This window comes from Aspergillus pseudodeflectus, assembly GCF_044049435.1.
Source record: "Aspergillus pseudodeflectus strain CBS 756.74 chromosome Unknown BJX68scaffold_5, whole genome shotgun sequence".
NCBI lineage: Eukaryota > Fungi > Ascomycota > Eurotiomycetes > Eurotiales > Aspergillaceae > Aspergillus > Aspergillus pseudodeflectus.
The window spans coordinates 1-21,862 of NW_027263781.1; the positions used below are offsets into that span (position 1 = coordinate 1).

General features: G+C 51.1%; 6 protein-coding genes across 6 annotated transcripts; 4 read left to right on the forward strand and 2 right to left on the reverse strand.

The window, feature by feature from the left end:
- Nucleotides 1–399: 399 nt before the first annotated feature.
- BJX68DRAFT_227818 (translation initiation factor eIF2B subunit gamma) lies at nucleotides 400–2,907 on the reverse strand. The gene is made up of 2 exons (XM_071038757.1): nucleotides 2,489–2,907; nucleotides 400–2,441 (listed from the first exon to the last, which is right to left on the reverse strand). Exons 1-2 carry the CDS (start codon nucleotides 2,667–2,669, stop codon nucleotides 874–876), a joined length of 1,749 nt encoding a protein of 582 aa, XP_070903226.1. The 5' UTR covers nucleotides 2,670–2,907; the 3' UTR covers nucleotides 400–873.
- Nucleotides 2,908–3,073: 166 nt separating this feature from the next.
- BJX68DRAFT_159588 (uncharacterized protein) lies at nucleotides 3,074–4,818 on the forward strand. The gene is made up of 2 exons (XM_071036834.1): nucleotides 3,074–3,947; nucleotides 4,001–4,818. Exons 1-2 carry the CDS (start codon nucleotides 3,258–3,260, stop codon nucleotides 4,619–4,621), a joined length of 1,311 nt encoding a protein of 436 aa, XP_070903227.1. The 5' UTR covers nucleotides 3,074–3,257; the 3' UTR covers nucleotides 4,622–4,818.
- A 139-nt stretch (nucleotides 4,819–4,957) lies between these two features.
- Nucleotides 4,958–8,380, forward strand: BJX68DRAFT_227820 (uncharacterized protein). The gene is made up of 3 exons (XM_071038758.1): nucleotides 4,958–5,631; nucleotides 5,703–5,915; nucleotides 5,972–8,380. The coding sequence occupies exons 1-3, from the start codon at nucleotides 5,265–5,267 to the stop codon at nucleotides 8,278–8,280; spliced, it is 2,889 nt and encodes a 962-aa protein (XP_070903228.1). The 5' UTR covers nucleotides 4,958–5,264; the 3' UTR covers nucleotides 8,281–8,380.
- A 4,954-nt stretch (nucleotides 8,381–13,334) lies between these two features.
- Nucleotides 13,335–14,478, forward strand: BJX68DRAFT_159642 (uncharacterized protein). Its single transcript, XM_071036835.1, has 4 exons — nucleotides 13,335–13,552; nucleotides 13,635–13,701; nucleotides 13,798–14,126; nucleotides 14,215–14,478. The coding sequence occupies exons 1-4, from the start codon at nucleotides 13,510–13,512 to the stop codon at nucleotides 14,352–14,354; spliced, it is 579 nt and encodes a 192-aa protein (XP_070903229.1). The 5' UTR covers nucleotides 13,335–13,509; the 3' UTR covers nucleotides 14,355–14,478.
- Nucleotides 14,479–16,607: 2,129 nt separating this feature from the next.
- Nucleotides 16,608–17,888, forward strand: brlA (C2H2 type transcription factor BrlA; the record flags this gene model as incomplete). The annotated part of the gene is made up of 1 exon (XM_071048484.1): nucleotides 16,608–17,888. The coding sequence occupies one exon, from the start codon at nucleotides 16,608–16,610 to the stop codon at nucleotides 17,886–17,888; it is 1,281 nt and encodes a 426-aa protein (XP_070903230.1).
- Nucleotides 17,889–19,290: 1,402 nt separating this feature from the next.
- BJX68DRAFT_278189 (uncharacterized protein) lies at nucleotides 19,291–21,771 on the reverse strand (the record flags this gene model as incomplete). The annotated part of the gene is made up of 6 exons (XM_071048485.1): nucleotides 19,291–19,863; nucleotides 19,910–20,236; nucleotides 20,267–20,802; nucleotides 20,864–21,240; nucleotides 21,297–21,415; nucleotides 21,481–21,771. 6 exons carry the CDS (start codon nucleotides 21,769–21,771, stop codon nucleotides 19,291–19,293), a joined length of 2,223 nt encoding a protein of 740 aa, XP_070903231.1.
- Between the last annotated feature and the right edge of the window lie 91 nt (nucleotides 21,772–21,862).

The following is a 21,862-nucleotide window of genomic DNA, read 5'->3' on the forward strand; positions in this document are numbered from 1 at the left end:
CGCGTATCCCTAGATATAATCTATTGTATCAAGGTCTCTTCCTGAGTTTTAGATAGCCTGAGGTTGTGGTTCCGAAGTTCTCCTTGAAATAAGTGTCCACTTAGTCGATCTGAAAGTGTTGTATAGGGCACATTAAAAGTTTCTGCTGCTCGACGAATACTTGGAATTTCGCAGTTCTTTAGGGCTTTAATTGCAAGTTGGATTCTGCCCTCTTGTTCCACCAAGTTTTGACGTGATTGACGCGATTTTGGTGGCATGGTGGTTGCTTGAATAATTACGCGTTGAACGCGCGAGGAATTTTTGGTGGGTGATCGGATGACCCGGGATGATCGGACGACCCGGGAATTACGTTAGTTTATAGTGCTTTGCTGACCGAAGCACTTAATAAGCGAGCGTTATGCCTATTTAAATTATCAACTACTCGATCATGGGCCGTACTGGACTTGACTTCTTTCACAAGAGGTAAACAGCTATCTCTCTACATGGGAACGAAATCACGCGCGGCTTGTTCGTGCCTTAGCTCCTGGGTGGAATCTGCATGTCGCCAGAACTGGAAATCTGCTCAAGTGGGGTTCGGTTGTGTCGAGTCAGGATCGAGTTACGGAGTACTGAAGGATCCATTGAGATTGAATAGTCAAGGTTCATGCGAAGTACCTCGGAGTTTGTGAATCTCTTGAGAGCTTGAATTGCAGCATCATGGCATCTCCATCCATGACCGCCAATCTCAATAGGGACAATATCATGACTGAACGTATATGCCGGAGTATTCGTGAACGACAGTTTAGAACTTTTACCTTATTCGTTATCAGATCAAGTCTATCATCTATACAGGTCATTAGATAGCACAGGCGGCTCAGCACTGAACTTAACGAATCAGAATCCCAAGTCGCTGCCATCAAAGTCTTCGGATACATCCATGCCCTCGCCATCCTCGTCCAAACCCTCAAAGACCATGAATTTCTCATTCTTAGCGTCAGTTCCCTCCTCAACCACCATGCCGTCCTGAATCTCGCAGTCCTTCAACACGCTCTCGCGCTCGATCTTGCTGCGCCGTCCAACGATGCACCCTGTCAACTGGCATCGTTCGCCTATTACTGCCCCGTCCATCACGAGACAGCGGGTTAACCGAGCACCGCTGGCGATGTGGCAGTTGGCAGAGATGACAGTCTCTTTGATCACACACTTTTCTTCTACAGTGACGTTCGGGCCCAGTAAGCAATCAGACTTGGTGACTGTGCACCGCTGGGCGATTCCCGCAGGATATGCCACTTTTTGCTGGTGCGCAAACGGAGAAGCGGCGACCCGGCCAACTTCTTCGATAGATTCGAGTTTCGCGAGGCGGAGGGAGACGGAGAGCAGAAGAGCAGAGGTGTCGACGCGTCTGACAAGAGGAGCCGAGGGTAGGGACGAATGCATGTAAGCCAGAATTGGGGGAATGGTAAAATTGTCGGCTTTGTTGGGTGGCTCCATCTCTCCATCGGGGCCTGAGCTTCTGACACGCGAAGCAAACTGGATTTCCGAGGGTGTGTCATGCGATGACGGGTCCAGACGTTCTCCAGTCGCAGCTTTGGTAGTGCTCATAGCTTTGATATCAATTTCCTCTTCGAGGGACTCGTCGTCCACGCTCCCACTTTCTCCATTCTTGTGACCTGACGGTTGCAGCACTTCATCCAGTCGAAGTTTGGTGCCCAGTCCTGACTGCCAATTTGACTTTGCCCACCAGCCCACAACGTCTTCACTCACGCTCTCAAACTTCTCGTTGAGCCGAACAAAGTCTTTGACCCAGTACGGCAGTACATAGATATGGCCGTCGCGGTAGCTCGTCAACATCTTGACTTTTGCGTGCTTCTTCACCAGCGAATGGCGTATAAGCAATCCCTTGTCTTCTTCCATCTTCTCTTTGACTGTATCCATTGGCATGGAGAGCACGAGCTTTGACAGCCCAAATCGAATGGCCGCTGGCCCGTCCGCAGGATGGGAGACTGCGGGCGCTTCATCTCGTTCAAGGGGAGCGGTGGCGACAAAATCAGCTACTTCACCCTTGACACTTTCCTCTCTTCCCTTTGTTTGATAGTATACCGCTAGACCGCCGCGGCGCCCACCCGCTTCACCACCCATCCCTATCGTCTTTGGACCGTTGTTGTTCCAACCATCGCTCAGGGTTGAACCACCCAGAGCGCTTTGGGATACCATCCATGCCTCAAGAAGGGATTCTCCCGGAATATCGCAGATAAGGTCGCAGGGAAGAAGGAGAAAGTCGGACTTGATGCAGGCTTGAACTTCCGGAAGACGGAGTAGCTCCGCAGTACCCGTCGTCAGGGTTAGATTAGCAGGTGCCAGCACGGATGGAGATGGCGAAGGAAGAGAGGTGAGGTGAGGATTTTGTGATAGGGCGGCTTCGAGAGGTGCTTGGCTAGGAGGAGGAGTAATAAGAGTTATATCTGATAAGTTAATCTCCATTACTATAGAAACTAGGTCGAGCACTCACTCGTTATGCCTTGTCTATAGCACCAATCCAAAGGATAAAATACCATGGGCCGATTTGCGACAGGGATCAAAGCCTTCGGAAACTCCTCCGGGTTCGAAGTAAAGGTGTTGAGGGATACACCTGGACCGCACAGAATGAGCGCTTGAAACCCCGTCGGGGGCACTGGAGCAGAGGGCGGCATCACGGTGAGCAGCTGTATCGCGGATCTGGTGTTGCGAATGTGGTGTTCTGGACAATCTGTGATATCCCCGCGGGGAGGAGGGGGAGGAAGTGGGATGAAAGAAGAAAATCGGTTTGAGTCGCGAGTCGTTTAGATTCAATTCGTGTCTCGGAGCAACCTAGAGCATATCATAATAGTCCGCTGACAATAACAGGAAAAAGAAGCTCAGAGAAGATGTCGCGTCGAATTTGCAGTCGTGAGTCAAGCTGCTCTTTATCCGACTCCGCACCTATTTTTCGAGAGAAAGCTAATATCACGTGCCGATACGGAGCGGATGACTAAGTGGACAAGCACAGGTGCAAACAGTGGAAACACAGCCGCCCGTCAAAAACCGCGGCACAAAAACAAAGCGTCACCAGCCACATGTTGTCGCCCTGGCCCCGAGGCCCCAGCCCAGCCGTCCCCATAGTTCCTTTCTCCTTCCTCCTCTCCAGATCCCAGCCCCCCACCACCAAACGTTGATCTTGCGACGACCTTGAGATGTGAATACAACTTAATGCGACAGACGTGAATCCTATGCGCAATCTATAATAGTTATCGTTGACCGCAATGTCTCATTCCCAAGATGCCCGTCATCGGCGGGTGGGTACCGGCTTCAGCTCGTCTGGGCAACGGACCGTCATGGGTTACTGGGTACCTCTCGCCATGACCGTCGGTATTGCAGCAATTGGGGTTGCGGCCTGGATATGGACTGAACGCAACGAAGGGGATGACGAAGATGACCGCGATCAGCTTCGCCGTGGTGACCAGCATCAACAACAACCTGCCAGTGGCCCCAGCGGAGTGTCATTCCCACGCGGCGAATTCGAAGGGGGCTACCCTCGAGCGACGGATGCCGATATCCCTGGTGATACTTCGGAGGATGCTAGCATGATGGCTCGTATGCAAGGAGCGTTGCGCCGGACACCGAGTCCCCAGCAGATCTTTGATGGTGCGAGCAAAAGGGTTGCCGCTGGAGTCGCGGCGGCTGGCGCTTTTGTGGGAGGTGCTTTGACCTCAATCCGCGAGGAGAACAGGGGCGATTTCGAGGACCATTCCCGATGGTCAGAGGAGGCGCAATCTCGGGACCAACAAAGGATCCAGACAGATACGTCGGTGCTGCCAGCCGCGGCTACCCCAGCTCCAGCGCGCAATATTGCGGGCGCGGCAACAGGGGACAAAAGGAGAAAGACAGTTGTGGTTGTGGTATCATCGGAATCGTCGCACCTCGGTCTAGAAGATATAAACTCCGACCATGTTGTAGGTTCTTCCGTGATTTGACATTTCTAGTATTCGTGCTCACACTGTAGCAGTCTATCCTCTCGCATCTCCCCGAACACATCAACCCTGATGACGCCAAGATATTCGTCCTTATTTACGCGCCGGGCTTGAAGCACGCACCAAACCAAGGCAGCGCGTCTAATACGCTGTCGGTTACATCGTCATACTCAAACATTGCCCCCGAAGAAGCCACCGCATCTGGTGAAGCTACTCCTGCAGAGCTGTTGACATTGGAGCCCCGACAGGTCGAAGAGTCAGAGGGTGCGACGCCTCTTTTCAATACCCTTTACACACAAGGCCAGGCTATTGTTGAAAAGGAAACCATGATTATGCCTTTCAACTCTCGTACCGGCTACGTGCATCTTGTTCGCCATCTCTCCCCCGATACCGTCTATGTTCAAGAGTCCTTGGCCGGCGAAGATGGGAGCGCCGTGCAACATATATCCGGATGGGTCAGACAGGTTGTGGTCGTGGTTGGCGACGAGGGCGGCCGGGGCGGCCTGATTGATAGCGATGATGAGTCCACGCTTGCTGACAAGGACGAAAAATGGTGGCGTAAAGAAGGCGTTACCGGGATTGGAAAGCGCATTGACGTGGTTGATGTGCTCCGTGTTGGGGATGACTGGCGGCGCAGGATCAGTGGACACGATTAGATCTGTAAATGATCATGGGATGGCACGAGGTGGCTTTATGATGGTTAATCTTTTTGGATGTCTATATTGCGATTCTTTGCTTGGTTTATTCTGTCCTGGACAATCATGATGTGATTCCCCAGTTTGATGATTTTAGTCTTTTCCTCAATGTCATGTGCCTGTGGATAATGCATGACAAGGAACACAAACAATTCTGCTATACTTATAATGTGTATGCTTTGTGGTCTTCATACTCAACCACCAACCTGAAAAATCACGTGCCCCGGAGCCCCAATGCGGGCATCACCTGACAGGGCGGCCTCCTTCACGACGTCTTGGCTTGGCATCAACCAAACTCCTTCTCACAGCGACGACCTCACCTCTCCAACCGCGCTGATCTATCTGCTCCTAGTAGGCGCCTGTTCGATGGGTCTCATATTACCATATCTCTAGCGACTCTGGGCATCCGTGCAAGGCCTCGCGTCGAATTCGGCCCTGCTCGTTGTCGTTTTCCTCCGCGTCCCCACATGTCTCGTCCCCCGGTTATATCATCCACGATCGATTTTCGGAGCACGGCTTCCGTCTATTACCTTCGGGTTCAGGCTTCGGCAAGTCGCATTTAGGAAAGGTTGACCGGGACTGCATTCCGGGATTGCCTCCGACAATGACGACGGCGATCTCCAAGACCACGTCCCATCCCCCTAAGATGAAGCGACCTCCCCCGCAGTTCGTCCAGCCTGGGGCCAACGGTATCAGGTCGCAGCCATCATCATCATCTCCTCCTACAACGTCAAAGCGCCTTCCCGGGGCCGGGCAACCTGCGGCCGCAGCTTCTACAAGCCACCCTGCTGTGAATGGCGTCAATGGCATTGGCAATTCGAGTAACACGCCGTTCAAGGGTTCTCTGGGCAGGCCCAAGAAAGAGGCGCAAAGGCCAGGCGACCAAGGTATCAAGGCACAGAGGCCGACATCGAAGCCGTCATCTTCAGATCAGGATCGCCGGGCCGGAAAAGCATTTCCTCAGCCTTATGGTTAGTCCCAAGGACCCTTTTTCCGGAATACCCTTCAAGAGTTCCAAAGCTGATTGTGATATTTACTACAGTCAAATCAACGCCATATATCCTGAAGAAATATGCAAAAGCCCCTCCGTCATTAACCATCCATCTCCACCCTACGCATTTCCGCTTTGATCAACAAGATGGCAGTTTCTCGTACAACTCTGAGATGAAGGTTATCATTCAACATATCCGCATGGGCACCGTTCCGCATGATATATTGGAGAACTTGTTGCTCAGCGGAGTTCGCTTCTACGAAGGTGGATTGAACATCTTGTCTTAGGCCTTTTGCACTTTGCTGACTGGCTCTTATTAGGTTGTCTTATAGTACGTGTCATCGATCATAAATCAGTATCAGCACAGACTAGGAAATCTACGGCGCCCTCTTCCAGCGACAATAATACACCATTCTCAATTCACAACTACAATGAGCACATTACGCCGTCACCTTACGTACCATATCCAAAGCAAAACCAGCTAGCGTCGGAGAAAGCGACTAGCAAGACAACAACATCAGACCAGTCCGATACAAAAGATGGCGATGAACAGTCTCAGGGTAATTCCGAAGACACCAGATCAACCTCGCTGCAGAAACAAGCTGCCCCGAAACCACGAATATTTACAACTGTTCTCCATCCCACTCCTCGCTCATTACAAGCAGAGTTAACCATTCTCGCCACCACACCTGATCCAAGAGCTGCAAAGCAGGCAGTGTCAGCCTCGTCCCGGTCTCAACTAACGTCATCATCGACAGCTCCGCCGTCCCCTGGTGCATCGGCGAATCCAGAGCGGGGCCATGTTGCAAAACGACAGAAAATGCTCGTCGAACCGCAGGAACTTTTAGAGTGCGAGTCCAAATTGACCAGAGCTCTCGCACCGCCCTTGTTCTTGGACCCGGTCTCCACCCTGGAGGGTGCGCACGATTTGCTGAAATACTTGGAAAGCCCCTTGCACCGTGATGCTCCACCATCGCCCAAGAGGAGGAAGCGCACAATCGCAGAGCTTGCAGCCGACGAAGCCTTGGCGGCGGAAGAAGAGCGATTTATGCTTATCATGGACGAGCGGCTGGAGCCCACTACGTCGGGGGCTGCTGGAGGGCCCAAGTCGGCTACCGTGGACGACACTGGAGGCGCCGTACCTTTCGAACCCCGGTTTTCACGATTCAAGACCCTTGAAAACATTCGTATGCAACATGAGGAGAAGGCGAAACGCGAGCATGATATCAAGATGAAGCAGGAACATATCAAGAGACAACAACAGGAGCAGGAGAGGGAGCGGCGCCGGGTAACAGAACAGCGCCAGGCGGAAGAGCAAGTCAAGGAAGAGAATCGAAGGCAACAACTCGCAGCGCAGCAAGCGCAGGCACAGCTTGCAGCGCAGCAGCAGCAGCAAAACCGGCATGTTATGGCGGCACAGCCCAACGGTGTCAGCCAAGCACCGCAGCAGTCCTCGCCCGTGGTTCGCCAGCAAACACCTCTCAATACCTCATCCCCGCTAGTTAGCAGCGCAATGGCTGCCCAAGCTAGTGTGCCAATGGCCATGACTTCTTCTATGCAGGGCGCTGGTAGCCCACCAAGGCCTCCTTCTGCTTTGCAGCATGCTCATCCGAACATGATGAGCCATCCGATGGTACCGTCTAGGAGCCAGCAAGGGCAGAGTAGGCACGGAACTCCACAGATGACACAGGGTACGCCGGCAATGTCTCAAGCAACCCCTGTAATGCGCAATGCCACTCCCACTCAACGTATAACGCATGCCAGCCCTCCGCGCTCGTCAATCGCTCCAACGCCTGTGATGAACCAGGCAATGATGGCAACGCCGCAAATGGGTGCTGGTATTAGTCTTACTCCACAGCAGCAGCAGCAATTCTTGTCACAGAGACAGCAATTGCTCGCGCAGCAAGGGCATCTGAACCACAGTCAGCTCACTCCGCAGCAGTTTGCTCAACTGCAAGCAAATATGCACGCGCAGCAGAATATTCAGAACCATCAGCAACAATTAATGCAGCAGCAGCAACAGCAACAACCGCAGCCCCAAAATCCTCAAGCCCAGCAGCAGAAATTCCCAAACCCCCAAGCGTACCAAGCTCAATTGATGCGCGCGCAACTCGCACAGATGCAGATGGCCCAGCACCAACAACGGCAGCAGCAACCGCAAAATCAGCAACAGCCAATGCCTCAACAGGGACAGATGCTTCAAAACAGCCCCCAGATGAACGCTCAACAACAGCAGCAACAACAGATGCTGATGGCAGCAGCTCAAGCAAATGGCGGCCAAATACCGCACAACATGCAGAACATGCAGAATATGCAGAACATGCAGCCAAGAGTGAACGCAACGCAGCGGTACACCCAGCTCTATCAGCAGCGATTGTTACGTTTGAGACAGGATATGGCTACTCGTCTGATGCCCCAATATGGACCACCTACGCAATATCCTCCTCAGGTTGCGCAAGAATACAGCGTTGGGCTCGAACAAGCTGCCAAGGGCTATGTGCAAGATATCATGCGGCGGGACCGTGCTGAAATGGCTGCTGTTCAGCAGCGACAAGCCCAAGCCGCTGCTCATGCTCAGGCAGTACACCAACAGCAGCACAACATGATGCAGAATGGAATGGGCAAGTAGATTTGCATATTGACGTTGACGACTAATGGACTGGAGGCATCAGAGATTTTTTACATTTCGTGTCAACTTTTCACCACCACCACCACCACCACCACCACCAAACATCGGACTCGAGGAGATCTAGAGCCTAGTTCTATATAGGAACCCCCGCACCCACACTTCACCACTTTCTTGCATCCGATTTGCCATTCACACCCGAAGCTTCTTTTGCTTATTCAATTTGGGAGCAGTGTACAAGAATTATAACCAGGGATTTGCTATAAAACATGGGGCGTCTGGCGTTCTTTTGCCTTTGATCTTGGTCCGCAGTGCATCTTCTTCTCTGCCCTTTTATATTACCTTCTATCTAGCCTCTTGCTACACTTTTCTTTTTTTTCTCTCTGTTTCTTTCTTGTTTATGTTACGTCTTGGGCAATTGTATCATTGGGGCAGGAATTGAATTTGGGACGGGAGTGGGAAACCGGACTTGATACCATGATTTTTGTCATCGGAGTTTGTTCTTTTATTGAGGCAGATAATCAGACTTGATGAATTGTCATATACCGTCAGAGTAAAAATAGGTAGTTATAGAGAAGGTCATACTTGGTGCATCGCTGCTCGAGGGAGATCGGGTACAGAGCACCACGATGCGGTTTTCATCATGCAATTGCCGGAGAATCAACTAGGTGAGATAGAGGTGTAGTCTTTTTTTTTCTCTCTCGAAACGGGGACGTTTGGCCAAGGGTTGTGTAGCCGTGGCTTGTAGTTCATACTCCAGTCTCTCTCTCTCTATAAGCTCTTGCTGAGGGTAGTGAATTAATTGGCCATGATTTGGAGCGCCAAGATAGTAAAAGACGATTCCAACGTGATTTCAACAGTTACGGAGTAAGCAATTGACCATTATGGAAGGTCATGGGAAGTCGAGCATCTACTTTATGGTTCAGTTAGGGCTTGCCGCTTCGCGGGTGTGCCCAAGTGTCAATGGGAGGGAACCGAGAAAACTCAGCAGAAATCACAGTTGCTCCGACAGACTAGGTACGGTACTGCTTCGCCACTGCTTCAGTTAGATTTTACGAGATAGTCTACTTGATGAGGTTACTTTGGTCTGATCCGAGAATTTGGCCACATGCCGACGTGCTCGAGCCCCAAGAAGTACTGGGTAGCACACAACCATGCGATTGTAAATGGTCGATACCACGAGTATACTCTCCGCGGCTCCCAACGGCAAGTATCCGAGGGCACCGTGTCGAAAGTGGCGCATTCTCAGGCTGGTTCGAGTTCGAGTCCACCCATTCACCAGTGCTACCTCGAGGGGCGGTCGTGCAACCGCAGACACAACACCGGACGGGACTGACTAGAGAGGTCGAGGCCCTAGCGCAAACGACCCTACACAGGGCGAATAGGGAGCGAAGCCAACAGGCAACAGAGCGATCCGTGTGGGTCGACAGTGATCTCCGATACATGCATGAGTTGTGCGGATGGGTGTGCAACGTCGGCGGGGGTCCGGCAACCAAGTGCGCTGCACAAAATTTGCTTTTGGTTGTTGCCTGAAACTTGCCTCTCCTGGGTGGATTAGATTAGTAGTATTCATGCATGTATTCATGCACATATCCCGTTGCATGGAACCTGCGCATTCCGACAAAATCAAGTATTGAGACCTGAGAGAGCTTGGACACGTTCAATGATGCGTACCTGTTGGAGATAATTCCGCAGTTCCTGAGTCAGTCTGCGAAATGTATGCTTCATTGGCCCGACTACTAGGAGATCATCTGTCTAGCTTCGGGGACCTGTTTCCACCGTTCCTGGAAGCTCATGATACCGTGGTAGCAATCAATAGAATGACGTCGTTGGGAATGCGGGACCGCAAGGAGACGCGCATGCGTTTCTGTTATCTAGCGTCCCCAATAGAGGCCGATTAGGATCCATTATGGGGTTAGCTTCGTACTTTCCCTGTTCGGTTCAATACCGTTGAGGATTGTGGGAGGGAATATCTAGATCGGTGCACGAGTAATGGAACTATGGAAGGTGGTGGAAGTCGAGACGGACATTGCCACTCTCGACCGTTAAGCTTCAGCCAGATCCACCACACAATGCAATGTAACCGAACTTTGCCCGCATTGTTTAATGAAACGGGTGCGAGATAGTGAGCGGTGCCTCTGATTCCGGCTCATTTATTGGATGATTTGGAAAATGAGGAAAAGGGAAAGGAAATGATTGGGATGCAAGGGGTAGAATCAAGCCTGGGATTCCTCCCATTTTCCCCCTACGGGGCATGATCCGCCAGCCTTTTGATCGTCAAGGAAAGAGGGGCATGCAAGTAGATGAATCGATCGTGCCCTGCATGTAATCCCTAGGTCTGGTGGGGATGCTAAGATATAGCCATCTTGGTTCAGGTGAGACATGGGCTTGTTTCTTCTGCGATGGACCCAATTCAGAGACAAGACAGCCTCCTCTTCCTTCTTGGAAAGTTGGTCGTCAATTGTGTAGGTGTATTTTTGACGACAACTGGGTCGTAGAAAGACGTAAACAGGTTTCGGAACATTACCCTCAGCTTACTGCCAGGGTAGGCACGGATCGATGTGCTCTAAAGACGCCTGTGGTAATAGCAATAGCGGTAAGCATAAGGAAAGAGGCCGGACGGAGATAGATGCGCATATTCTCGGAGAAATCAGAGCATTTTCACTTTGAGGATCTCGGTTGTTCCTGGGGTGACAAGCTTTTATTGAAGGTTCAAAGAGCCTGTGGGCTTTCATGCCCAGGCGACTGCCACCTCCATAGTCCAGAGCCTGGGAGGCTAATCCAACCTGTTGAAAATGGGTCATGAAGATTCAAATGGGGTTCAAGATTGACCATTGAACGCCTCCACGAAACTCACCTGACTAAGTGGGTGTGTATTCGGGTACTGGCTTATTGCATACTCCGCATTTCAAGTCTTAGAATAGAGCGTGAGAAGGGGTTTGCAGGATGAAGAATAATCATTGTTCGGATGGATTCAGGGACTTCAAAGGAGTAAAATTGGAAAACAACCGTTTCCCGGGTCGATGGTCTGCGATCTGGGGTTCCAGAGCGTAAATCAAGATCTAATTTGGCACCCCACAGCGCTTCCTGAAACCTTCTAGACGCCTTGTGAGGTAAAGCACCCTGGTCCGCCCCTATGGAGCTGAACTAGGGCGTTTCCAGTATAATTTTCTGCCAGGACTGATTCAATTGCCAATATATTGACGGAAGAGCCGAACTGATAAGAAGCATCCGAGCGTATGCCCGATCTGGTCTGACAGCGTCATCGCGGAGGCTATAGGGATCTCATCGCACTCCAGAGTAGAAGCCTGGTGGGCCGCTGGTGACCGAGGCCATAATTGCCCGGCTGTCCCTTGCGGCACACTTCCCCGTGCTGCAGGGGTGTAGGGACAAGATACACACGCGTCGGCTAATCATGGGGTGAGTCAATCGACCGCTCATTACTGTTCATAGTATGGCACGAGTCGGCGCAATCAAATGCCTGATTGGATATTTTGATCAAGCTGCCAATAGAGCATCCAAGGTAGTGAAGCGATGCGTCGCATGCTGTACGTATAAGTTCCGTTATGTGTACCTGATCGACTGACAGAGATCAACCACTCTATGCTAAACAGCAGGCCCAGCAGGGGACAGTGCACAGAGTAACTGAACTTTCCTCGTCGCCTAGTGGTAATACGCATTGGCGATCGTTTATGCACTATGGCAAGAAGCTTGGAAATTCGCGGAAACCCCAGGTCCATGTTTAGGTTCACGGGCTGAGGATTGACATGTCAGGAGATAACTTGTCATGACTTGGAGTGCTATTCGAGAAAACCCGCGGCGTCTGGTCGAAGGGAATAGAAGCCATCGGCACATACAACGTTGCAGTTGGCTTAGAAGATGGTATGATTGAATGCGAAGAAAACTCGCGATCCGGCTGTGCAAACGTGATCCGAGACATTTGCGGCGATAGCCTTCAGAAATCTGTTCTTACTAAATTTTAATCCTCACGCCCGTTGACAGTATGGTTGACCCGGGAAATGAGGGCAAAACAAGTTCGTCTCTTAATGTGAGTGTGCGTGCACGCCACTGGAGGATAAGTCCATGAATCCAGAGTAGGAATTACTGACGATGGTGTGGGCGGCCACTGAACGGGAATCATATTCTGATATCTCATTCTCCATACTCGCGGGGTTCGATGTGACGCCACGAGTGAAAGGCAGAGAACTCGGGTATGTGACAGCAGGATATTCGGTCGGGTAAAATGCCGCAAATGCTCAACAGATCTGTGATTCGTAGAGTCTATATCCAGAAAATTCCCATACTAGATGATATAGATAGCTGGCATACGGTTTTCGACGGATCAATTTCACAAAGTGGTAGAGGTGTCCAGGAGGGCACTTTGCTCAACTCAGGCCGTGCTCAAGCCATCATTCTTGGAGCGAAAAGTGTGCCTCCAGTCGAACGTAAATGGGTGCCTAGTATCTCCGGAGCCTGCCAAAGTCCGACCTCCGCATGACATGTCAGACGGTCGGATGAAGTTCGTCCAGGTCCCTAGGGTAGTTCTCGTAAATTGACGCCCAAGCGACGCGCGGACGACGGATATGAAGGTCTGGCAGGAAAAGACATTCGATGGAAAATAGATCCGCTGGAGACGACTATTGTGAGGCCCCTGTAGAGATGTGACTAGAGCCTGGAGGTGTTGAGTGTTGGATGATTGATTGATTTGGAAGGCCAATGCCAAGGCGGTCTGCGTCCGCCATCGACCCCAAAAGTCTCCACAGCGCTGATCTCAACTGTGCGCCTTTACCCGTTGAGACTCTGGAGTGCTCAAGTAGTAGCCTCCGATCCACATTCCAGAACAAATGGGTACCAAACTATAGAGTCAAAGCGCCGAACTGAAGGCCCGAGTGGTTTATGAAGGGGCAAGATGGGGAGGAAGATGAGAGCTCTCTCCTGTGTGGTCTAGGACCTTTTGGGGCTAACACCTAGCAGCTTAACCCACCAACCGTTCTCGAGTGCCTGAGCCTTGACTCCTTGAGTCAAACACCGCCGCCGATTAATGATTGGCCAGCTTTTCGAAAGCGCTAATAAATAAGCCCTGATGATGTGCAGCGAAGGCAGCAAGCTAACACACTATAATGATCCTGACGTTCTGGTTCCAGCCAGGATCACCAGCCAAGAGGCCCTGGGCCTAATCCAGCCTTGTTTTTCTTCATACCAAACGGTCGACACATTGTCGATCGGTAATAGATGAGGCACCGTACTTTTCGAATTCCTGCACGGCTGTTACGAGGTACTTCCCCAACGCCCACTTGAGCAGCGCAGGACTGGGGGTAAAGAGGCGTGCGAGAACGAGTTTGGTCTGACGACTGCAGTGTCCCGAGCTCTGTCGCACAATAGCCACCAGCCACTCGCATCCTTACTAGCGCTGGGCCCTCAAGAGTTAAGAAATCTGAAGCAACTTGAGAAATCGTTGGCAAGTTGGCAGTTGATCCTCTTCTCGAGAGGAAGTCGGCTCTGATCATCGTTGGTGTTTAGTCTCCGATCGTTTTTCAGCCCTGTGGATCCTGATCCTAGAATGGATGCTATCCTCACATGCCCGCAGAAGAAAATAAATCGGTGGGAAAAGAAAAAATTCTGCGACTGGGATCTGAATGGACGAGCCCAACTCGGCCAGTCGGAATCGAGATGGTACTCGGTATTAAGCACTTCTGCTGTCAAAGGTAGCCGCCAGGTATACTGTACCTACTACCTAGTCCCTTTGCTAAGATCCCGAGATAGCTGGGCCTATCATGCAATGGGAGCCGGGTTCGCACAGACCTTGACCCAGCAAACGCCTTCCAAGAAGAGGAATGGAATGACAAGCGGTAAGAAACCAAGTTTGCGGCCAATAATTCATTTCAGTAGTTTGTTTACTCACTCAGGTTTTTGTCGTCCTTGAGGTTTTTCGTGCAGCCATTGCTTCGACTCTCGGTACATCCGCAGAGTCATGTGCAATCACCAACCTGACTCTCGTGATTCAATTTTTCGAAGCAGGTGGCGTCATTTGGCACCTGGACACCACATCGATCTTCCGTAGCTCCAGGATGCTCTGATTGCTCTGATTGACCCGGAGACAAGAATGACGATCCAGTGCTTGAGGAATGAGGCGAAAAGTCAAGACCACTACTCTCCCGCCAGAATCCGCATCAATGCGTAGATTGCCCCCAAGTGAGAGAAATCATTAGATGTACTGCCGAACGTTGGACGTTTTCGGTCGCCTTCGAGTTATCCCAGCAGGAGACCGGGGACCGATTGGTTATGGTTTATGCATATTCGACCAAGGCACAGGAGGCAATATTGAATGGAGCCGGGCGATTCCCACGAATTTTCGCCCTCTGCTGGGTTGGGCTGGTTATCTCGCCATCACGTTCGTGTTTCGGCCTCTAACGTATCATCAACTTGCGATGCACAAATCGATCTTCGATCGTCGCAGAATTGCCCTCATCCAGCCAGAATGCTAGCATTGGCTATGTTTCGCTGATTGTCTGAGCGGAAACCCCCCTTCTCCACATGGAGTCTGTTCATCAATCCTTGCCGATCACTCAGTGCCCTGCAGGTTGACAACCGTGGAACAGGGCTTGCTAATCGCACTTAGCGGTGGGAAGGGAGTAGAAGCCCAGCACCTGATGAATAATGGATTGGTGTGTGCGGCTGTTTTACCTTCATTAGCCGATTTAGTCTTGTCACTTGCCCCAGACGAAGATCGCGAATCTTAATACCACTGATTCACAGCGCAGGATCGCCATCAAAAGTTTAACTGGATTTAGGTGATATTCACCCCTTAGCATACTAGGATGCTAGTTTCAGGCGAGTCTGATGATGCTTGCTGTGACGTTTGGAGCATTCCTTTTGCGTCCCGGAGGTTCTCGCTCTGTGCTGGCCTCTTTCTGAATGGCTCGAGGGCCTTCCTGTTCATGCATTCTTCGAAAGGTTGAGGATAAAAATAACACAGAGCAAGATAAACCAAAAATGCAGGTCCGGGTGGTGCTAATCTGTTGCAGACTCGCAATCATACTTGGTCGGCATCAGAGCGTGATGATCCACCGTGTGCAGGCGGGCAGGAAAAAGGAAAATGGAGGGCAGAAGAACAAAATATTGGCGATAAATTAACCAGGAGAATTAAAATCAAGGCAAATCAAAATGGATCAAGATTAAAAAAATAATAAGTAACCCCCTCTGCCACCCCGGGGTTGGCAGAGGACGTGAGGGATGTACTTTCCTCCTCTAAACGCCCAGATTTGCTTCCAACGTCCGCCCAAAGCAGTAAATGGGACTCTGGCGCTGCAACAGCCAGACCTATTATATCTTGATTCGATCTCCCGAGATCTCCATGTTGCAGCGCCTGCAATTCCTCAAAAGCTTGAAGCTTTATCAGACCGAACTCGCCTGAGACATCCGTCCATCGTCCCCTTGCTGACCCTACCTACGTTGATTATCTATAACTACATCATCCCTCTGCTGCAACTGAGACACGAACCAGCTCTCCGTCCATCCAGAGTCTTCTGATCGCCCGTGAGCCCTCCGATCTGCCGTGCCGACTGGAACCTAGGATCCGGATATCGCGTTTAAGGGCGGATCTACTGCCCCCTCGGCCTCGTTCTCCTCGCCCCCCTCCTGTTGCAGGGTCGCCTCTTTATCCAGAGACATTCTCGGGAGGAACCCCAGCCGTCCCAGTCCAGACCATTCGACCGTTCGAGAGGAGCTCTGGTGGTTACTCGAGGAACTCTATAGCGTACATTCCTGGCCTTGCTCAGGACCCCGAAAGGAACGCGACGCGCCCCTCCTTCTGCCATCCCCTCTGTGTTTCCCAGCTCTGGTTCGAGTCGGTACTGCTACTTCGGGCCAAAGAGTAATGACTGCTGGCTGTAAGTACGATCGACCCTCTCGTTACCTGCCTCCGTATATCCTCCCGGGATTTGTTTATTTCATCTCGCCGCTCCTCCTCCATTCCCGTTGCCCAACCTGACTTCCTTCTTTCCCTTCCTCACCCACACACTCTCTTTCTCTTTGCCTCCTGCTTCAACCTTCCTTTATTCCTTTCTTTTCTCTCACTGTCCTTTACTGTAATTGGGACACACCCTGTCTCTCTTTGCTGTCAATCAGGCCCTCAACTGCTCCATATGACCCCACTGGCACTCGTCGCCTTCCCATTCTTTGCTGCTACTATACACTCATTGTCTTTTATGTGCCCGTCTCACACTTGATCATTAAAGTCTAGCACATTATCTCCACGGCATAAACTAAACAGTGCTTCGGCAGGTGATAACGTCGCCTATAAGGACCGCCACACCGAATCGAGCGAAGATATGCGACATCAGCAAAACATATCCGATCGTCTTACGGTTGATATCAATTGTTCGTCCTTGAGCTCCAACGAGTGCCCATCCATGACCTCGAGCTTTTCACCTTTGGATTCGCCTACACCCACACCTACAAGTATATACAGCCACGGCTCCTTAGAGTCACCAGGCTGGCACGAAGCGGGATCATTCCCCAGTCACACTTACGAACGACACACCGGCTCTACGCCTATACGCAGCGCCTTTCGCCTGGCAGGAATGGCGTCGACAGAGAGCCTTGGATTGTCCTATGGCAACATGGAACCACAGGAACGGATGCCCATGACCGACTTTTTGTCAGGGTATGACGAGCATATCGAACAATTGTGGATGCCTTCAGAGACACCCAAGACCTATGACCATGTCACTCAAGGGCTCGCGTACCATCACGGCATGCATCAATACCCAACCATGGGGCGCAACAACTACCGTCACCAACCGGCTACCTATCTACCAGAGTCTGCGACCAACCCTTGTCTATCGCGGTCGATATTTCAACAGCCAGAGCGGGGCTTGTCGTCATCAATGTCTGTAAACAGCATGATGCCCTGGATGCCACTAACGGACTCAATTCCACCACAGACGATTGCGCCTTCGCAAGTCGCTCCAGTCACTCCACCGCCATCGTACACAGAGTTTCCGACCTCTCTTAGTGCTTTCAAGCAGCACAGCCCCACAACGCCAGTGCGGTCCTGCTCCCTCGGTACGGGATCTGGAGCCGATACCCCGATGAGTCGTCTCTCTGGTGGACCCTGCGAGTATCTCGATGATTTTCAGCAATCTCCAGTCTATCGGGACGGATTCCAAAGACCCCACCGCATGGCCTCCAGAAAGACCCTCCGCAGGCAAACCTCCAAGCAAAACTTGATGCTGGAAAATCTTCCTCCAATCATCAAACAGGTTCAGTTCAAGTGCAAAGAGCCTGGTTGCAATGGGCGCTTCAAGAGACAGGAGCACTTGAAGCGGCATATGAAGAGCCATTCCAAGGAAAAGCCCCATGTTTGCTGGGTTCCCGGGTGCCACCGTGCCTTCTCGAGAAGCGACAACCTCAACGCTCACTATACCAAGACTCACAGTAAGCGAGGTGGGCGCAATCGATATGTTGCGACGCTTGACGATCAAAGTCCTGATTATGATCCTGACTTTCGGGGACAGCTGACACCGGATGGGCGTCCTATCTATGGGTCCAAGCTGGAAGATCCCATCCCCGGGGCGGGCGACATTGGGGTGGATACCTGGGAGGATTGAGGGGCTCCGGAAGGCTGATCTGCATGGAATCTCATATGATACCCGCTGGCTCGATGCTATGCCAAAAATTTCCTTATGTCTATCTCTTTCTTTCTCTACTGACCTAGCAGATCCGGTGGTCCACGGTGTTCCTCTGGCCCGCTTCGTTTTCCCTTGTCTTTTTTTTTTCCTCTTGTAGAACATTACTGGCTATACGTTGACCGAGTGTTTGTTTTCTCGTCCTGTGCTCTGGGAGTGGCTGTTTATTGTTTTTTTTAAAACTGAATAATCTAATAATGCATGGGCGCGGACGATGTGCGACAGAGCGAGGGCCTGATCCTGTACAATTTGAGAGTGACTCTTTGTTTCTTTTCCAATCGATATGTCAACCCCGGATCGGATTAATAATAGCTAGACATGATATACGTGTTATTTTAGAATAGAGAAAAAAAAGCCACCACTCGGCAGTTCCTTGGTTTGAAGATTCAATGGGCTTGGGGAGTTCCAAGGCTGGTTCTGATGGATCGCATTCGAAGAACCTACGGGGTACTTACTATTGGGCGATGTGTCAGGTACTTTTCAACAGAACCTTGGTTCTGGACATTCCTCAGTCCAAGATCCCGTCTGGCATGGAGCAACCGATGCCCATTCTTGATTTCGCGCTCACCGTGTGCAACCGCTGTGGTGGTTCCTGGCTGTTGGAATTTTAGTGCTGCACCGCAGCTGCTGAACGCCCTTAGTCTGACATAGCGGCGGGTGCTATTCGAGACCGTCACTCTTAGCAAAGTCCAGGCTGAGTTGTTTAGGGCAGGCGCCAAGGTAGCCGTCGGGTAGTGGATAAGGTTAGTTTGGGCCGGGCTAGTGCTTACTCTGTCCACCCGGCCCTACTTTCTCTCTTCACAGCCCCAGAACTAAGTACCGAGTACTCGAAGCCCGAGTAGCATGCAGGTCAACGCCGGTCGACGATTGAGGTATGTTGCACAGGTCGTACATGGTACATACATGGTAGGTTCGATGCCGGCCAACGAGATTATATTTACTCAGCCTTTATGGGATCTTGAGGAATTCTTCTTCTCGATTAAGTTTGGGATTCTCCATTGTTTGGGAGGTGAAGATTACGTCTTTACTCTCTCTTGCATGTTCGAGTTGTTTGAGAATCTATGGCAGGATGATCTGCGGGATTTGGCGCTGCTGATGCTACGCTGCAAAGTATATATTGTGTGTGCCTCGCCTGCGGCTGTCAATGTTACGGTACCTCTATGGCTCGATGACCGGAACTCTAAGTATGGCCGAGGGCAGTCAGCAATGTGAATCACTCGTGGGTTGTAATGTGATTGTGATGTGATAATGTGATGCTTTTTGTCGCTTTCTTACTGGACATTAGACTGGGAAAAGTTTGGGCTGTAAGTGGCTTGTTTGATGCTTAGATGTCAAGTAAATTTCCTACTGGTGGTGGCCCAGAATGACCACCTAGAGAACTGGTGGTGCGTATCGCATTTTTTTCCTTCTTCACCTTCTCGAAACAGTGAGTGGTAGATTTGGTACGAGGATGGTCAAGGCCAAGCAACTTGTGTCTCAGCTCAAAGCAGGTTTTCATCAAGGGCAAGGCCTCGTCAAGTCTTCCTTGGGCTCTCAAGGTCTGGGAGCGAGATTTCATGGTTTTCAGCGTGTCCGGATGTTCTGCCCCCGGTATTCGTCTGCGGACCTCAAAGGCCTGTTTTGCTAGGCTTTCAGCATCCATGAGCCTTCTCGATGAGCTATAGGTACCCGCCAAATTGCTCACGATGAGTATGGTAAAAGGATGGTCAGATCCCAGCACCCTTGTACTGGTTTCAAGTACATATGTCTCCAGCTTCAACGCCTCATTGTATCTAAGGCGCTTCTCATATGTAGAGGCAAGGTTCCGCGTGATCCTCAAAGTGTGAGGGTGTTCGAAACCATACCAGCGCTTGCGAGCCTCAAAGACCTGTTCTTGCAACCACTCAGCCTCGTTCCACTTCAAGCTTGGAATATGAGCGGGCCAGATCAGACATGCTATTCACGGTGACCGGATGCTCAGGCCTTCTCTCGCGCTTCTGAATTTCAAGGGCCTGCTCTCTCATTGCCTGGGCATCTTTCCACTTTCCAAGTTCGTAACGAGTTGTAGCTAATCTCGCCATGGCAGCCAGAGTCTCGGGATGCTCTGGCCCTAGTATTGGCTCTCGGATTTCCAGCACCTGCAGTCCCAGCTCCTCGGCTTCGCTCCAGCGCCCTTGGCCCGCGTAGATCCATGCTACGTCTGCCATGCAGACCAAGGTCTTGTTGTCAATTTGGAGGAGCTCGATATAGTCATATAACCCAATAAGGTTCTTATTGATATATGCCGCTGCCTGGATGATTGCCAAGGGAAGAAATGCCACTTGCTTGAGAAGTGTCATTGCTGTATTGGTGTCATCAAGCAAGTCTTTCTCGATTAGTGACCTTTTCAAAATCTGTACCGTGCCCTCTGTATCAGGCTCAGAGATATTGACAACGTTGAAAGATGCCAAATACACAGCCACCTTTCGATTGCGAGTCTTAGAAAGGATATGGCCGCTGCCTTTCAAGGGAAGACAGTCCGTCAGGGACAAGGAATCGTCGGTGGAGATACCCTGAACCGACATGTCCATACTATCAGCATTATCGAAAATCAACAGCCATCTATTCGCTTCATTTTGTTCAAGATAGACCTCAACCTTGCATTTTGCCTCTGCTGGGTTGACACTATGGAGGCCCAGGATCTGCGCTATACTCGAAAAAGCCTGCTCGACAGCCTCGTAGCTCGTACCTGGAACCCAGAAGATTGGCGCCGAGTGATTCTCGCGTATTCGGTAAGCCAATTCAAGGGCTATCTGGGTCTTCCCAACTCCATCGAGCCCGCATATCGCGACTTTAGTCGGTGGTCCGTTGACAATGTCTTCAACCCTGGCCATTTACTCCTCTCATCCGACAAACTTCAAGTTCTTCCCAAAGGGCACCATCCAATGGTTTGTGGTGCCCATGCCGTCGTTTTTGGTCAGCATTCGTATGTGTAGGAACTGTCTCCAGCAGATCGCTCGCGTACACAGCAGCAGTAAGGGCTGCGTGCCCTTGCCACTGTTTATGCTTGTGGGAGTCACAATAGTCGCAAATACCACGAATAACTAAACCGAGAGCTGGTCGACCAACCCTGCTGCTTCCATTTCGAAGCAAAAGAATGTCCATCTGTCCGGCAATTGCGTCTCGTTTCGTAGCGTTCTTCATGACTTGATTTCCGGAGGCAATTAGACCGTAGTGTATACGAGGCTCGTCCGTGGGCCTTGGCTCATGATCTGCCAGGTGGTTGGGATCACATGCTAAAGAGCAGTCTGGTTTGCTGCTCCGATGAGGTATACAGGCCGGAAAAGCCAGTCGCTCTTCGGCCGTGAGAACTGCGCCTTCATTTCCGGATACCTCTCGAGTGGTCTGAAGATAACAGCTGTAGTATGACTGTCTCCAACCATACGGTTACTTCGCATCTGAGACAATGCCGTGAGCAGAAACTGAGGTGGCTTGTTGAGCGAACCAGTGAGTTGGAAGGACCCATCAGAGTTTTCCCATAGTCATACTGGATGACTCCTCCAGATATTATACTCGGCATACTGACAACCACATCACGCAGGCGGATATCGACATTCTCGCGGGGCACGCCGCCTCCAATCCCGACCTTCAGACAAAGCCGAAGATTGGGAAAAGATTGTAACATGTGTGACAACAGAGTTGCAGCCGAGATGGTTCCGTAAGCCCCAGAGGGTAAGCAAGCAATGGCGATGTTGTGGTGACCTCGTTGCAGGTGTTTGTGGTCGGTTGTGGGTTGGTGACGAACGGGGCTGTGGGTTTCATCCAGCATGGCCTTTGCAGCTGCCATGCACGTTTGGTGAGATAGATTGAAGGATTCTCGAAGTCGTGAGGCTGAGTTGGGGGGCAGGTTGGCGTTGGTGCATGACCGTCCAATGATT

Excerpts from the sequence above, each read along its gene's own strand:
- BJX68DRAFT_227818 (XM_071038757.1), bottom strand. The coding sequence starts at position 2,669 with ATGCCGCCCTCTGCTCCAGTGCCCCCGACGGGGTTTCAAGCGCTCATT. Across the intron at positions 2,442-2,488 it reads CTATAGACAAGGCATAACGA|ATATAACTCTTATTACTCCT; the intron begins GTGAGTGCTCGA and ends TTAACTTATCAG.
- BJX68DRAFT_159588 (XM_071036834.1), top strand. The coding sequence starts at position 3,258 with ATGTCTCATTCCCAAGATGCCCGTCATCGGCGGGTGGGTACCGGCTTC. Across the intron at positions 3,948-4,000 it reads ATATAAACTCCGACCATGTT|TCTATCCTCTCGCATCTCCC; the intron begins GTAGGTTCTTCC and ends ACACTGTAGCAG.
- BJX68DRAFT_227820 (XM_071038758.1), top strand. The coding sequence starts at position 5,265 with ATGACGACGGCGATCTCCAAGACCACGTCCCATCCCCCTAAGATGAAG. Across the intron at positions 5,632-5,702 it reads AGCATTTCCTCAGCCTTATG|TCAAATCAACGCCATATATC; the intron begins GTTAGTCCCAAG and ends TATTTACTACAG. Across the intron at positions 5,916-5,971 it reads CGGAGTTCGCTTCTACGAAG|GTTGTCTTATAGTACGTGTC; the intron begins GTGGATTGAACA and ends GGCTCTTATTAG.
- BJX68DRAFT_159642 (XM_071036835.1), top strand. The coding sequence starts at position 13,510 with ATGAGGCACCGTACTTTTCGAATTCCTGCACGGCTGTTACGAG. Across the intron at positions 13,702-13,797 it reads CTAGCGCTGGGCCCTCAAGA|TCTCCGATCGTTTTTCAGCC; the intron begins GTTAAGAAATCT and ends GTTGGTGTTTAG. Across the intron at positions 14,127-14,214 it reads GAGGAATGGAATGACAAGCG|CCATTGCTTCGACTCTCGGT; the intron begins GTAAGAAACCAA and ends TTTTTCGTGCAG.